At 46.1% G+C, this 17498-nt stretch overlaps 1 protein-coding gene and 1 pseudogene across 4 annotated transcripts; one reads left to right on the forward strand and one right to left on the reverse strand.

The window, feature by feature from the left end:
* Positions 1-1081: 1081 nt before the first annotated feature.
* On the reverse strand, positions 1082-12279 carry LOC306791262 (homeobox-containing protein 1). 3 transcript variants are annotated; one of them, XM_079287908.1, is made up of 11 exons: positions 12110-12279; positions 11016-11130; positions 9465-9888; positions 9113-9198; positions 8104-8214; positions 6766-6951; positions 6120-6276; positions 4296-4378; positions 3278-3373; positions 3011-3126; positions 1082-2848 (listed from the first exon to the last, which is right to left on the reverse strand). In XM_079287908.1, exons 2-11 carry the CDS (start codon positions 11098-11100, stop codon positions 2708-2710), a joined length of 1485 nt encoding a protein of 494 aa, XP_079144034.1. In that variant the 5' UTR covers positions 11101-11130; positions 12110-12279; the 3' UTR covers positions 1082-2707. The 3 variants fall into 3 exon arrangements, with proteins under 3 accessions (XP_079144034.1, XP_079144033.1, XP_079144035.1); XM_079287907.1 differs by having other exon boundaries at positions 3011-3129; XM_079287909.1 differs by lacking the exon at positions 6766-6951 and having other exon boundaries at positions 3011-3129.
* A 3286-nt stretch (positions 12280-15565) lies between these two features.
* On the forward strand, positions 15566-16674 carry LOC306791187 (gap junction beta-4 protein-like; annotated as a pseudogene). Its single transcript has 2 exons — positions 15566-16286; positions 16386-16674. The product of its transcript is annotated as a gap junction beta-4 protein-like (transcript).
* Positions 16675-17498: the final 824 nt, after the last annotated feature.

The raw sequence follows: 17498 nt of genomic DNA on the forward strand, positions 1-17498 counted from the left end.
CCTTTTTTTGAGGCAAGTTGAGATGCAGTTGATCTGTCGGATGCAGTTTGCGTCAGGCTTAAACGCACCAGATGGTTCAACTGCAACATGACTGCTCACAGAGTGTCAGAAAACACACACACACACACACACACACACACACACGTGCTAATTTGACCCTACTTCCACCCTACTTTATTTTTAAATCAGATTTTTCACCCCCAACGGTTTGAGTGTAAAATGAGCAGCACCAGTCCAACACGGATTTACACACAACGTCAACAGCGTCATCTGATTCCAGCGCTCACACATCAGAGGACAAGGTCTCCCTCGTGTGGATGAAGAGAGGAACAACAGGTACAGAAGAAACGGCTCACTCATGTGTTTTACATCTCATTGCCATACAACTTGTAAAAGACCGTGATTAAGCCTACACGCCGTCTTTGATTCGTTGTTGAGTCACGATGCTGCCGTCTTGTGCTGGAGAGATTTAGTTGCAACTTGGCTAAATTTCAGCAATTTGTTGTCTTCCAAATACACTGGGAACGGCAACATGTGGTCACTTACCACAAGAGCAACGAAGTGGAGCTCTGAGCTGGTAGTTCTATTATTACAGAGAGTAAATGAAGGGGGGGGGCATATATCCAAACAAGACACGCTTTTATGTACAGTACCTTGAAAGATAACTCATTTTCATGTCAATAACTACATGTTTTTTTCTTCATTGTTCAACTTTGACTGTTTTGTGTCGGTCCATCACAAGGACCTGAGGCAGGAGATGAGCTCCAGCTTTGACCAGTAGTTTTGGTGGCATGTGGAATCTTTACCGTGAATTGAGTTGTGTGTTTTTTTGTTGCTCACCTGTGTTACTAAGCGTCGTCTTCGTCTGCTCTGCCAGACACGTCTCACACACCGCTGGCACTCTTCACTGCAGGTACTGCATGGAGGCACTCAGCCCTCCCGTGCGTGTGCCGACAGAGTGAGACACTACATGGGACTCGACTCGTCTCAGGAAGCGCTTGAATCCAGCTCCATCACCTCGACACCAGCTGAACGCTCCAATACCAACCTCTCCAACAAGAAATCAAGACATACCACCGACATCGTTTACAATTTTATTACAGTTATCGTCTTTTTTTTTTCTTTTCCTGGTTGTCAGATAAAAGCAGATAGAGAGAAGCGGAATAATCAGAAACGGCGTGCAGCTTTGGGGTTCCCGTCCAAAGCCGGACGAGAGAACTGTCTGAGGTTGAGTTTACATCATAAACACAGGGGTCCCCCCCCCCACGTCATAAATGCTACATAACACTGTGCACATCTTTTAAACAGTCACAACAGCGGCTGCTGACACGTTAATGCCAGTCGGCCTGTCGCGGAGATATTCTGAGGTAAGCTGGAGTTGGCTAATAAACATCTACGTAGTGTGGGTCGGTGACTGCGTCACTTCCTGCTCGCTCATCTCATACCTTGGCATAGCTTTGGCATTACGAGGTAACGTGGCGGCGCCCGGAGTCCATTTCATGAACGTTGAGGGAGTAGCTCCCGAGGCCTTGGGCCGCGAAGTACAAGGGGAGCAAAGGTACGCAGAGTTAAAGTCAGCTATTCAAGTTTGACAAAGAACAGTTTCTACATCAGGTCATCTAAAGGAAAAGCACCCACAGACGTGTGTATCCTCTGGGTTATGTACAGGTCTAGGCCCAGTCGGATTAGAGTGAGATCCACTTCCAAGTGCAGCTTTGCAGTCATACAACCGTACAGGAGCTTAAGCATTAGCTTATTCCAACAGCAGAGAAGGTGCTTGTAGCGCGTAGGCTGACGCATTCTTTTCCATCACATTTTGCTTTTAGCGTTCTTTCAAAAACGTAAAAAAAAGAAGATAAAAGAAAGCGAGTAGACTTGTGTATGTCGTCTAGCTTCACTGGCTGAGTTGAGGTTTGAGACGTGAACGTTGAAATGAGGATACACTACAAAAAGGACCAAACGGCAGCATTCAGTATAACAAAGAAGACCAGATACTGCGATATATTGCTAATATAAAAAGGTATAAATAACATGTCCTGCTTTGGTTAAACACAGTTAAGATGAAAGAAAAGGAAGATGAAGAAAGTAAAGCACGTGTTGAGACAATTCATCGCCGTCCTTTATCTGCCGGTTTTGGGATTACCTGAGATTCCAGTTGTCCCTCAGGGCGCTTTTTTTACGGATTCCGTAGCAACAGCACTCGTTGATTGATTGACCGACCGATTGGATCGACCGATTGCGGTTAGAGTCTCACGAAGGTGTTCACATCACCCGAAACTAGATCCTCCACCACCACCACCTCACCCAAACACACCTGACCTGCAGGCTCAGCACTCTCACTCTTTTTAAAAAGGCTAACAGAAGGCATGTAGCGAAGAAACGAAGAAAAGGCTTAGCTTAAAACGGGCGAGGGATCCATTACATAATCCTCCCTCTAAGGAATTTAGGCTTTTTAATACCATCTTGGAATGCACTATATATCGATATATATATACTGTATATTGCTGTTAATATAAGCAGGATTACTGTTGATAAATACAGTGGCCTCCTTACTATAGAGGCACCTCAGCGGGCTTCAGCACCCTTCTCCCTTGGGTGAGATAGCCCCCGAAAGGCTCTACATGGTTGGAGGAGGAGGAGGAGGAGACGCTTTTTCCTATTTAATCTCATTAAAATTCAAATACGATCCAAACTCCACCAGCTTTGGTCACTCTTCATCCACAGTCTCCCTTTTTGAATCCTTGCGATCGGGGACCTGAGGGGTGGGGCTCGGCAGGGCCGCAGCCTCCGCGGTGGCCAACGAGGAGGAGTCTTGTTGGTCAGCGATCCTGTGGGAAGAGGCGTCTTCCTGTGGAGGAGCAGGGGTGCATGTATGAGCCAAACATCTGGATTCACATCACTTGATTAGATACAACAGGTAAAGAAAAGAAATGAACTTTCATGAACTACACGACAACGACACAAAGGGTTACAGTTCCAAGACGAAAACACGGACAACTCCCAGACGCACCTGCTCTGAGAAGCGGTGATTCACCTGGTCGGCAAACTCGTGCATCTCTGCCTCTTCACCATTAGAGTGGCAGCTCGGACTTGCCACCTCGATTCCATGGCTTTCCAAAATGGCAGCTTCTGGTTGTGTTCGACAGGGAAGTAAGGAGTGAGAGAGACACACACACGGCTCCTCCCGTGACTCTGCATTTACATGGCATGATGCTGAAAACAAGGCTTTTCTTTTGGAGGCACACACACACACACACACAGGTCATCAGGTCCTCACCGATATTCGCTCTTCTCTTCATCTCCTTCCGACGGTTGGCAAACCAGTTGTACACCTTCAACGCCGTCACGCGCTCAAACTCAGACAGCTTACAGCCTGGGCGATGAAAAACACAACACGTCACCCACAAAATGACCTTTTGTATTTCACTGAACCACCTCGTGGCACCTTGACTTCTTGAGGAAAACTTCTCACACATCCACGGTGGATGAAGAACTTAGGAAACCGGGGGAAGTCTTGATGAATGGAAGTCAACGGGGGCTGCATTTGACAACAGCGCCGCTACATCGAAACATCCTTTCACAAACTGGCACACAGCCGAGCAGTACGATCCAGGTCTCATTCATCCCAAAGGGTTTTGGTAAGAAGCTCAGTATTTAGAACTCTTCTGCATGAACAGCTTCACGCTTGTTCAGGCTCGCTGCTCGTCCGTGTGAGTTCAAAGTGTTTTAAACGGGTTTTAGTGACCATACGACTGGATGAGCGAGACTCGGATCCGACCGCACGAGCTGTGATGCGGTTTGTAAACGGATATTTTGATGCAGTTTTGCGGTTCATAAATCTTAATGACGTGTACTCGACGTGCAATTGGTCTTCTTGGCCGGCTCGTCATTGAAAAGAGAAATTTAATCTCCACAGGTTTTTTTCTGGTTGAATAAAAGGTTCAATTTTAAATAAAACTCAAATAAAGAACGTGGTATAAATACTTCAAACGCACAAACACTGATCGCAGTAAATCTCGTGTTTTCTCTACGAGTGAACGAATTCACACTTTCTATCTATTAAACAAAAGACACATTTAAATGTATATATTATTTAGTTTCACGAGCTTCACACTGAATAAGAGTTACGAAAAATATCTATTTTGCAATGAAATAACATAAAAAAATGACATGCAACTAATTATTCTTATTATCACTAATTATCTGACTAAATAATGAATAAAACAGTCTTTTTAAGCCGGGTATGCAGAATGCTTCTGAAGAGGCGATGGAGCGCAGCAGCTCGTTGCTCTCACCTGGTTTCTGAATGACGGAGTTACAGGCGTTGGCGATGTCCTCTCGCTTGGCTTCGTCTGGGTACTGGTTCTCCATGAAGAAGCTGTGAGACACAAACAGTCACGGGGTTAGAATCAGATTGCATCACAGCGGGCTCGAGATGTAGGACGACCCGCCGTCCCGGGGCTGAAAAAGAAGAAACAGGATCGAGGAGGATGAAACTTCATTTTAGGAGAGCGAGAAAGAAATACCCTGCAAAACGTCAGAATGTATGAAAATAACTACACGGTTTGTGTAGCGCACACGTCTTATCAAAGCTCTTTGATAACATGAATACACACAGCACATACTGCACTGTACTGTTTTATTTAAGTTCAAAGTCACGTCTTTGTATTGAGCCACAGGAAGGTAAGAACATGAACACAGTGGAAGAGCTTCAGGAGAGTCTTCCTCGGCCTCCAGATCCTCTGGTAGGAAGCAGAAATGAATAAATCATTTTTATTGTTTTTCATGTCTAGTTTCTTTACAACCTGAAAGGCTGAAAAATAATCATTAGCTCGCATTACAAAACACACAGAGATCAACGTCTTCTTCCAGCCCTTTCTCTTCCTCTCACCATCTGAGGTGCCCTATCCTGTCACACTCTCTCTCACTCACACACACACACACACACACACACACACACACACACACACACACACACACACACACACACACACACACACACACACACACACACACACACACACACACACACACACACCTTGGGTGTATACTAGCTCACGGGGATCAGCACTGCAGTGGGATTGCGTAATCCTGGGGGCCTGCTGGTGAGTGCAGTGCGAGGGCCGGTGTGGTCTTATTACCCAGAGTGCCCACACTGCGCCCGATACTTACAGCAAGCAGAACAGAGAAAATCAATCGCACGCAGACGGCCGACTCCTCTTTCTCTGCATCCTTCTTACTCACTGAGGAGTCTGGGACAGATATAACAGGAGAAGAGACAAAACACCGCTAACAAACGCCACAACAGTGAGGCACACAGCACACTCTGGTTACTCGTATTACCTCCAGCACTGCTGCATTCCTCTCACGTGCGAGTACGACTACGACTGGAGGGTTGAACCAGAGCCGGCGTGTTCGTACTCGTCTGAAGACGGCAGCTTCTTGCAGACCTCCGGTGCTCCTGATCAGCTTTTTATTAATGTAAATAAAGAATCTGTTCATTTTAGAGCTGAAACGCTAAGTTTGATCAACAGAAAATGAATCTGTTTTGATAACTGATTGAAGCAAAAATACCAAACAGTCACGAGTTTAACTAATGTTTGGAGGACTCGCTGCCTTTCTTTGTTTACGACACAAACCATCTGTGTATTTGTTTCATTGGCTTTTAGGAAACTCTCACACTTTTCATTAATTAATAGCCTCCTTTTGTATAATAAATCCAAAAGAGAGCTGAGGTCATGACGTCACATCTCAATCTCTCAGTCAGTATTTATCTCATCAGTCTTTTTTTCTGAAATGAAGCATCTTCTATTTAGTATGCTGGAAAAACATCAAGTATGAATGATGAACAAACAGAATGTTGATGCAGCATGCCAAACACACCAGGACGAGCTGCTGCATTTTGCAGTATGCTTGTCTGGCTGTTCTGACCCACAATCCTTTGCACGGCGGAAGATGCATCACATCGACCGATGACTCACAGACAGATATCACGTATATCGGACGTATGAACAAGTAGGACGTCTGCATTGTCTGCACACGGCACGCAGCTCGACCTACTTTGTAAAGGCAGCTGCAGTATGTAATCAAAGTACGCAGTTAAGAAAGGACTTGCTCACCTCTCCATGATTGATTGGCACTCCTTCCTCCAGGTGAACCTGCTTCCTCTGCGCAGCCTCAGAGGCCCGCCCACCATCCCGGCTCTGTCGCCGGCCATGATCCCCGTCCTCCAATCGGGCTCCTCCTTCACCAGGGACCGCATCGACAGGGTGGCCCCTGAAAGAAGAGAGCGCAGGCAGCGATGTAACAGACTGTGACGCTGTTCAGACTCCAGCTTCCTGTCGCACCAGCTGAACAAAAAAAAGCCGCTAAGGCGTCATGAACTGCTCCATTGTGACTAGTTAGTTTCACTCAAACCATTGTTGGAGTGAGGGACGTTTCCCGTTACATGTGCAGTTACTTTCTAACATTACCGCCTATAGCAAGCAAGAGAAAATATATATTTCGATCTCCCAAAGCCTGAATTCTGTGCTTTTTAAGAGCTGCAGATGTCCTGTTGTATAATTCCTACACGATGTTCACACTAAGCTACGTTTGACCTTACACATAGCTGCTGTGACAGCCTGCCACTATGGCAGAGCAGAGCTGTTGAAAGGCATCCCAAGCTACAGGGCGAGTGGCATGCATGTGTCTCCCTGCGGCGAGCTGCTGAGGCCGGGGGTGGGGAGGTGGGGGAGGGGGCAGGTGGGGGGGGGGGGGTTTTACCTGGCTGGGCCTGGGCGGCGGCGGCAGCAGTGTACCACGGCAGCAAGTGCATCAGCAGCTCTCTCTGCCTGCTCCACACGGGGTTGGGGTTGAGGTTGGTGTTGGGGTTGGGGAGGCAGCCGCTCGCCCCCGCCACCGTCCTGGGCATGGGACTCACGCTGTGCTGGCTTTCACTCCACCTCAGCCCTTCAGTCGGGACAAAACCAACGGTCAGGCGGGCCACAGCCACGGATTAGGTCATGGACACCAGTTTAAGCTCATTGGAAATTGAGAGTTATTTGGGTAACGTGACACACTCCTGTGGACCTGCCTGGCAGCTTCCAGCCGTAGTAAATTTAACAAATGGCTGCTTTACATTGTATCCGCCGATAAGAAGTCAATTTGACTCACAGCTTTGTTTTTTAGATTCCCGGTGGGCAGGTCAATAGGAGTCTATATCGGATGCAAAGCATTGTGGCCACCGAGGAAATTAGTTATTGTTAGTATCGCTGTGAATAACTGTTAGGCATGTAGGAATGAAAACCAGCACCAGAGTACCTCCAGCATCAGGGCTGAGAACTACAGACGAGCTACGGCAAAGCTTGGGTGGGTTGGGGGGGGGGGGGGATATCAAGGATTAGCATGAGGGGAGACAGCAGGATCGGCAGAAGGTCCATCGGCGGATTCGTTTGTTTCATAGAACTCATAATGTAAAAACGAAAATATCAGACATGATTTGAAACCAATAAAAGCTCCGAGCATCTTCAGTGTTGCATCTGTTTAAAACCAGACCAGCGTGTTTCATAGGAGTATCCATGCATCCTAGGACATGGAGAGGTCGACACCTCCCCGAGCTGTTACTCGACCCCGGACAGACAAACCGCGTTCCCCCGCTACGGTTTCACTTCCAAACCAGAAGGCCTGATCCTATCGATCAGAACTACCTTCATCCTTCGGCTTTCCTCTGAAATGTAGAGATTCGTCTCGTGTCCTTCCTCGACCCCGCAGCACCTCGAGGGCCGGGATGGAGTTAGCGTGAGGAATTAGAGGTGTGTGGGTTTACCATGCAGGAGGGGGGGAGGGGGGGGGGGGGGGGGCAGGATAGCAAGCAGCGGTTCACATTCACAAAAAAAGAGTTCTTAAGCCTTCCTTCACGATCTAATCTATCATCAGTAACCCGACATTCAACCTTGAGGCGCTGATCTGCACTTCTCCTCATCATCAGTCCTCCTGTACCGAGCATCCATCATCCTAATGATCTATAATCCCACTGCTCTGCTCTGTAGAAGTCAAACTCCACCCCGTGTCTGCAACACGGTCCTGCTTCCCCCCCCCCCCGGCCTGCTACCGGAGACTCACCGGGGTTGTTCCTCTCCAGCAGGTACCATCGGTAGAAGGCGCGCCGCTTGGAGTTGCTCATCTCCAGGCCTTGCTGCAGCAGCCACTGGGAGATGTAGCTCTGGCTGATGCCTGCATGGGGGGGGGAGTCATGTCACCGTCACACATTAAAGACATTGATTCATTTCATCTGGACCGTGGGGATCGGCTGTGAGCCAGCTCCTGTTGAGCTAATAAAGCCTCCCCAATATCAATGCCTTAATTAAGGACACGTGATTTGGTGCAGCACTTTGAGAACATGCTGCTACTTGTAGTTCACGATTTACTGCCTCGAGGTGGAGCCTTGCTGCGGGCGCCACAAGCTCCTTTCTACCGACCTGCTCTGAGCTATTGCATCATCCTTCATTATTATATTCAACAAGCCATTTTAAAAAGGGCTGGAAAAACATGTCCAGTTCAGTTTCATCTTTAGAACAAACTAGATAACAAAGGGATGTCGACTTTAGCGGATTGGTTTTTATCTGTCAGTTATATTTTTGATGAATTCATTTATCTTTTAAGACGGAACATTTCAGCAAAATGCTCATCAGTTCCCTGGATCCCAATACGACTTATTTTTCATTTAAAATCATTTAAAACAGAGAAAGACATTTGAGAAGCTGGATAGCGAGACAGACTGAAACTATAAATAAGTTATCAAAATGGCCGACGATTAATCTTCTGTTTCTGGGTTTCAGCAGCAGTTTATCATCTCCTGTTTAAGATCAGTGAGAGCACAGATGACACATCTCACCCTCACTCCAGAACCTCTAGAATCTAGACAGTGTTGTCGGTCCCACACCTTCATCTTAGCCAGTTAGCTTAGCAGACACTAGGTCTCTCATTGTAATGTAGTGGATTAAATATACAGAAAAAGTGTTTTCTACTAATTTAAACAAGAATCAGTCCTCATCGGGACATCACACTCAACTCGATGATGACATTGTGAGATGTAATACCGCCCACTAGCTTCACAGAGCGAACACAGTACCTGTAACTTGGCCCACGATTGCCTGAGAGATCCTGCGGTTGTTGAGGAACGTTTTGATCTCTTCCTTCACCAGGTTGCTGTCTCTCCTGCAAAAAGCAACAACAAGCCGTGGCGGCATTAGAACGACTGCGCGGTGGTTAACCACCAGCCTTCGCTCTGACTAACCTTATTCAATGACGCTTCTCTTCTCCCAGCCGTCCCTAAAGACCTGACCTCAATTAACTCCACTAAAATTCTGGAGAATAAGCCTGCGCCTCAGGGGAGGGTAGCTGTCATTATCTGCTGTTGTAATCGTCTCTCTTTGTCTCGGCCATTCTCTCTGACAACAGTGAGCTCCACCACCGTTCCTCACCTCATGTACTCCTCCACCTTCTCCTCCAGGTCCCACTCCTCCTCTCCCATCATGTCGTAGCTGAACGACCGCTGAACGGCCACGCTGGGAGGGTAGAGGGGCGGAGGCGAGGCCTCGTAGCTGTTGCTGGGGGACAGCGCGGCGCCGTCCAGGCCGGAGGTCTGCGTGGTGGCGGAGGCTAGGGAGAGCGAGGAGGACGAGGACGAGGAGGAGGAGGGGGCCGGGGCGGCCGCGGCGGTGTTGTTGGACGGGGCGGGTTGAGAGTCACAGTGGGACGGGCGGTGGTCCGGGTCCAGCCTCTCCAGGGACTCTAAAGCGTGGATGATCTGAGGTTTGGTCATACCGGACAGACGCAGGCGCTGCAGGAGGTCGATCTGCTCGATGGTGTAGCGCGGCTCCGCCTCACAGCACTCCATCCTGGCATCTGCAGACATCAGAAGAATGATTTAAGATTTAAGGAAACAAGACCAATTTTGTAAGTGAATACGAACCAACTTAAGCCCTATTAATACCCCAAAGGTCTGTAGCTTCGGTTGATTTCTCACCAGATAAACAGCACAAAGTGTTACCAAGACATACACCGCTATATTTATCTCCACCTTTGATAAGTCTTAAATTTAGATAAAATGTTGCAAACGATTTTGGAACCTGCAGACATACTGATAAAAGATGAAGAGGATTATTAATAGACGAAAAACATTTTAAGACATTTAAAGCTGAATCCAAACACGACGCTTCCTTTGTTGGGAGTTTATTTATCTCGACTACAACGCTTTAAATGATAATCAAATTCAATGATTTGAGTTACGCTAATACCAAAGAACTTTGAGTGAAAGTGAAGACTGCATTCTCCTCTGAGGATGCTCTTGGGTCATTGGAAATGTTGGCACCCTTTCAAACACTTGGCACAGACACTTGGGGCTAACCTTGCTCCATTTGTCCAGGGTGGAATTAAAGTAGGATCACCCTGGCATACATAACCTAACATCAGGTCCCGTCACATCCATCCATCCCTTCATGTCCTGTACATGTCATGTGCAGGGTCTGAAGCCTTCTCCATCAATTATAAAGACTGCTGCTGCTGCTGCTGCTGTGTGAAGATCACAGTAAACTCATTCAAACATCTGAGACAACATAACTTTTATACCCATCTGATGGACTTACTCTGCATAGGTGTGATTTAGTGACCTTATCCATCGATAGTTTACACCTAAACACACGGCTCAAACAAACAGAACTACCTTTCGAAAGTTGCTCTTGTTAAATGGGATGTATGCCGAATTTACCAGAAAGATTCCTCTTCTAAAATGTGTCAAATCCAAAAGTGTCACATACATTTGATGATAACCAGGACAAAGTTAACTTGCCAGATACAGAGAATTAGGTTTGAAATGTGGATTGTTTACAGAACAGCACATATCAGAGCTACAGTATGTCTGCACACATTATTGTGGGTTATTTCTGTGCAAAACCAACAAAGATGCAGAACTAAAGCAGCGAGCTGGATCTCGCTATGAAAAAAAAAAGTTAAAGTTAAACCGGTAATCTTACCTCCCGGTGGAGGAGGTGACACAGACAGGAGCCCCGGGAGTGGTTCGGTGCGAGGGGTCGCGGCGGGGACGCACCACTGTCGCATGGCTCCGCGGAGCTCAGCTCGGCTGGACCTCTGCAGAGTCGGGACAGAGGAGACTTGCTGCAGTGTGTTGCGGTTGTTAAGCGGCCCCTGTTAGCATTGTTAGCATGCTGGCAAAAACCAGACAACAGGCAGATGACTCCGCTAGCTGGCTAAGCTAACGCCGTCAAACTCCGGTTGGTTCCCCCTGAGCACCAGCCTCTCACATCGATAGCTGCTCGCTACCTTGTTGTGTCAAGTTAGCAAGTGCGTGACGTATAGACAGCGGAAGTAATGCAATGTAACCTTCAGAATAAGAGCAACAGTACAAACTCCCGTTTTTGACAGTTCCAACGTCTCTTTAATAACAAGTACCTGACTTAAACCAAAATAAATACATATTTTATTTACAATAAGTGAGCCAGCAGAAAAAGCCACCACCCTACAGTAACTTACCTAGGTGATAAGGGTAAATTTGGTTTAAAGTTAAACTTTATAGTTATATACTTTACATTATAAACAATTAATAAAGCTCGCTGTTTCGGTTCTAATGCAAAGCTTGGCAAGAGTTGTACGTGAAATATTTGGAGAAACACAACACTTCTAATGTAACTCTGACAGAATGCAACTAAATAGATTCGCTTGTGTAGCTTTGTTTTTTATGAAAAATCAGTGTACAGTTGCGCTTTTATTTTGAAGGACATATAAAACATTACTACGGATTTTGGCTAAATTTACACTTTAGACTGTTTTATCTTGGCTAACAACTTATCTAAAACTTCCACTTTTGAAGTTACATCGACAGTACATAAGATGGGCGGCTATGTGCGAAACATTTACAGTTAAATGTGGCTGACAAGCAAACATCTGGTTCGGTAGGTTCGACTGTCTGGGACACAGCCAGATGCTAACTGACTTAGCTCGCTGGCTGGGACACAGCCAGATGCTAACTGACTTAGCTCGCTTAGCTAAGCTAAGTTAGCCGACAGCTAGCGGCGGATCGTCCCACCGCAGCGGAGCAGCTCTCTCTTACCTCCCGTTGCTGTGGAGAGACAGCAGCAGCCGGGGCTGGACGGAGGGCGGAGATGATGCAAACTGAAGGGAAAGTGGCGGGTTTCCCCCTAAACCCTCTCCAAAGAAATATAAGTCCTCGGTCCGGAGGTGACAGTGAATTAACGCGCAGAGGGTGACCGGTGCGGGGTCATTTTGTCTTTGGGCTATGCAAATGTGAGGAGTCTGTCTCAGTTTATGACCACTGTCAAGCTAGCAAAAATTACAATTATGACTTCCGGTTATACTGTACTTACTAAAATTACGTAGCTAACCAATAACAGCAATGTATTGAAGCCCATTTAAGTCAGCAAAAAAATAATAATATATAAAGTTATTGTTTTAATTTACCAAATTAAATCAAGTAAAAAAAAAATTATTTTATTTTTTTGTAAACTAAAAAAAAAAGAATAATGAAATTATTACATTTTTGGAGTGATTTTTTTTTGCTTGCGGAAATTGGCTTCTATAACAATGTGCCTAAAGTGCAAAAACAATATTTGGAAATGAATATCTAAAATAAAAAAAATGAACGATGCTCATAGGCTACATAATAGCCCATATCTTGTTAATTAAGCATTAGTGGCACTCTATTTTCATCATTTAAGTAGTTTATCATTTTATTTGGTCATGTTTATTCACATACCTGTTTTATTCATAAACCCGACCAAATATTTATATATATATATATATATATAATTTAAAAATAAAAACATTTTTATAATAGAAGTAGTTGATTTTTTTACTTGTTCAGGTATTAAAACGTATATTTTTAAATCTGTCTGCCTCGACGCAGCAACAACCAAGCACATCAGTGCGTTTGTCTGCAGATAAGCTCATTTGCAAGCATTTATTGAAGAAGTTATATGAAAATCGATATTGGCAATAATGCTGATTAAAATAATCATGATAATAGCATATTTTTAAATTTTATTTTTATTTATTTATTTTTCAGGGACAATGCACACTAATTAACAGTTACACTGTAATTGAGCCAGAGTTAGCCAGAGAGGCTAATTTCCATCTGCTGTCCCCGGCCAGATGTTTCAAGGCAGCCTAAAATAACAATCTCAAATTGAAACGGAGTTAAAATTCATAGAGTAACAGACAGCAACATATAGACAAAACCAATATCAATAGCATACTTTTAATCCCACTGCTGAGGTTTTTTCACCAGATAAAATGCTGTGTGCCCATGAACTCCTCATAATCGTCTGATTTACACTAAAACGCAGTGGATGTGTTTTGTTATTGATCCCTTTTGTTTATAACATTGGCATGTTGTGCCACATCATCACAGATGAAGTCAAATGTACAGTCTAAAACAGCAATTATGATCATAGGCCATAATAAGTACAGCTACTGACTCGTACTGAAGCGTTGTTTGTACTACTGTTGGGAACGTAGAGGAGCGTGTTTGGGTTATTAGCATCTAAGAAACTTAATTCTTGACATCTAAGGATTTTACGAACTAGGGTGCTCGAAAGGCCTCTAAGGTTGTGGTACCCTAGAGGTGTATGCGAAAAGGTGGGGGAACACATTAGGCTTGTTTCTGACCCGGAATCGAGTAGAGCAAGAGTGTTATGGCCCCCCAGTAAGACTGAAAAAGACTGATGTTGCCTTTGAGGGCGTCTTTCACCCCCCTGGTTCCGTTGGTCCTTCGACCGCCACGGTCGTTGGTTCCTCGGGGGTGACCAGGGCTCCCTAGGCCAAGGCCTCTCGTTGTCTTCCAGGGCTAGGTCGGAGTCTCGCGACTGCTGGATGCCCAAGACTCTGGCGGCGTCCTCGTGCCTCTTCATCGGCCGTCCGCGTGTCTCCCATGCAAGTTGCGCATACTTCCTAATCTCTGGCATTGTGAGGTTACTCGTTCTGCAGTGCATAGTAACATCGTATCTCACATTGTCGTGGAGGTTGTGCAGGAATAACGACTTGAAGGCTTGGTCCTCTTCTAGACCTGGGACGTTGCGTCCCTGGAAGTACGCAGACCTCAATTGCCTGAAGTAGTCTCTCGGTTACTCTAGCCTTCCCTGGGAAATGGCAAAGGCGCCGAGGGCGGATAGGAGCTATCCGTTCTCGCACTAGGATCCAGAACTCAAAATAAAACACAGTCTGTTTTCGACCAGCGAATGTAACATGTGACCTGACAGGATTTGATGAGGCCGCGGCTCCTCGTGGCCTTCTGTTGCCAGCGTGATGCAGGAGGAAGAGGCTGATGGGTCTTCTTGTAGCCAGGACGAGTCCGGCGCGAAGAGGACGAATCTCGCTGCGCTCAGGCTTATGAACCAGGTCTCACAAACTGTGGGGGGCCCTTTCTTGGCCAATGGAGGGCCAGCCTCAGGTTTTGGCCGGAGCTGGGGGGTGTGGTCATCCTAGGGGGAGTTTCGCTCTAATCCCAGGTCAGGTTTATGAGAGGAAGGAAAACATGGATGCGCATGTGAGGGACTCAGCCAGCCAGGAGGTGGCGCCAGACCCCAACAACTGTAACACTATGATGACTTGTCTTTACAGTGTAGATACTGTTTAATTCCATCGTCTATCAAACCCCTTCTTAGTTTAAATATGTGCATTTGCTAATGTAGTGCAACACCAGCTGATTAACTCTACGTGTGCTGAGGCTGAAGTGGATGCACTCCCAGATCCAGACGCTACCTTTATATCTACATAGAGGAGCTTCTCCCCGGTAGTAACCGTCTCGTTCGTACCTCTAAAGTTCATCTGCGTGCCCCCAACATGACAAACACGTGACTTTAAGATTCCAACAGCCGCACAATTGTGCTTTCATAGACCTCTGACGATTAACAACAAATAAATAATATATATATATATGTATAATGTAGTTGTCATACTGTATATAGAGAACAATTGTAATGTAATGTCAATGTGTTAATATTCATATTATTGTGTTTTTTTCTATTACGATGCTTTGACATCGTTGTTCTTTTTAAATGTTCACGACAATAAATGAATTGAAAAAAACAATTTAATTAATTAATCAATTATCTGCTATAAACAATTAAGTCTGCCCACCGGTGAGAGGTGCTGGTGGGCGGATTCATTTTTTCCAACTTTGTACAGAGTCTGGTCAGCTCCTGGCTGTAGCTTATATTTAAGATATGAGCGAGGTATTGATCTTCTAATCGAAATCTCAACAAGAAAAGCGAATAAGGGTATTTCCCAAAATGTTAAACTATCTCTTGAATATTTAACTTGCAGCACCCTGAACAGCAACCTCATTGTGTGAATTAAAGTATCCAGCAAACTCTCTCTCTCTCTCTCTCTCTCTCTCTCTCTCTCTCTCTCTCTCTCTCTCTCTCTCTCTCTCTCTCTCTCTCTCTCTCTCTCTCTCTCTCTCTCTCTCTCTCTCTCTCTCTCTTTCCTGTTAATCAAGGTGTTTGCTATCAACCAGCTCCACCAGTGGCTCCAGCTGAGGAATGAGTCCATGTTTGCGCTCCTCGATATTCCTCCCTCCCCTTCGACCTGTGCCAAGAAGGCAGCAGTAATAGGTGCTCTATTAAAGAGCCTTCGTGCGAGGCTGAGTTCAGTTTGTGTGTGAGCCTTCTGCCGCATTCTGGTGCCTCCTTTTTCTTCTTCAAGGTGGTCCAAAAGAACATCTGAAACAACACCATGAACTGGGCCTTCCTCGAGGGCCTCCTCAGCGGGGTGAACAAATACTCCACGGCGTTCGGCCGCATCTGGCTCGCCATCGTCTTCATCTTCCGGTTCATGGTCTTCCTGGTGGCCTGCGAGAAGGTCTGGGGTGACGAGCAGAAGGACTTCGACTGCAACACCCGGCAGCCCGGTTGTCACAACGTCTGCTACGACCACTACTACCCCATCTCCTACACGCGCCTCTGGGCCCTGCAGCTGATCTTTGTCACCTGCCCGTCCCTCCTTGTGACGCTCCACGTGTCCTACCGAGAGGAGCGCGAGCGCAAGCACCGGCTGAAGCACGGGGAGGACTGCGTCCCTCTGTATGACCACACGGGGAAGAAGCGAGGGGGCCTGTGGTGGACCTACTTCTTCAGCCTGCTGTTTAAGATATTGGTGGACGCCGTGTTTGTCTTCCTGCTGTTCTACATCTACGAGGCCACGTTCTTCCCGCCGCTGGTGAAATGCACCGAGGAGCCGTGTCCCAATGTGGTGGACTGCTACATCGCCCGGTAAGTTTACCTCCGAGGTTCATAGTTACAGGTCTTGGAGTCTCAATGGCTGAACTGGAAATGTTAATCTTACACCCTGTGACCATTGTGTTCCTCTAGGCCCACGGAGAAGAAAATATTCACCATCTTCATGGTGGTGACCAGCTTCGTGTGCATCCTCCTCACGCTTATCGAGATCTTCTACCTGTGCGGGAAGAGGTTCTGGGAGTGCTGCCGAGGAGAACGTCGCTCGGCGAGGGAGAACTCCTTCATGATGGTCAGAACTCCTCTGACCGGGAAGGAGAACTCTGCGTTCAAGGAGCCGCTCCCGGTGAAGATGGTGGACAACGGCAGCGGAGGAGCTGGCAAAGAGAGCTCAGCTCCACCGTACAGCATTGCAGTCTCCTAAGAGACGCGTGGGGATATAGAACTATGTTTGGTAGCTTTTGTACTGTTGGCCACATTTATCAGCAAAATGTCCGTGGTTTTGAAGAAAATGTTTTTACAAAGGTCATGTCCTGTTTGCTGTTCCTTTTTTTCTTCATCAAAATGGTGTAATGTGTTTGGCCCATAATGCGGTTGGCTTTCTGATCTAAAATAACTGATGAATTAAAGGGGATTTACTGTATTTTGACTATTTATAAGAATATATTTGTTATTTGAGATTATTTTGTGATCTGTAAAACTGCTTAACTTGTTCCGAGACGTGAGAGCTGCCGTGTGTGTACTTTAACACAAACGGACTCACTTGAACCAGAAAATAAAGATGATATTTTATAAAATAAACAACCATCTTGTGAAATCTTGCTTTGCCACATGTTCCGCTTTCATTCCTGCACGGAAATGCTACCTTTAGACTGATTAGCTGAATATTGTTGAGGTCATTTTTTAGAGCGAGAGCTTTGCCAACTGTGTTCGGCTCTTTAAAGAACCTACAGCATGCAGGGCAGATACAAATAGGTGCAGCAGTGCAGAGTTAGATGAACCAATAGAGATCTAGATGGTGGAGTACAACATGTCCAAAAATAATCAGAGGAAAACACACATTGTGACATTTCCAAATGGGCACAAAACGATCAACGCTCGGTTACTGATGGGAGAAACATTATTGACAATCGACCACATCCTGCAATCTTTCAGACCAGCAGGCCGAGAGCAGGATTAAGACTGAGTGTACCAATCTCACCTGAGAAAATGAGCCAGCAAAACGCTGGTTGTATCTGATTTTGCGAT

The sequence above is a fragment of the Melanostigma gelatinosum genome, assembly GCF_949748355.1.
Source record: "Melanostigma gelatinosum genome assembly, chromosome: 17".
Lineage (NCBI taxonomy): Eukaryota > Metazoa > Chordata > Actinopteri > Perciformes > Zoarcidae > Melanostigma > Melanostigma gelatinosum.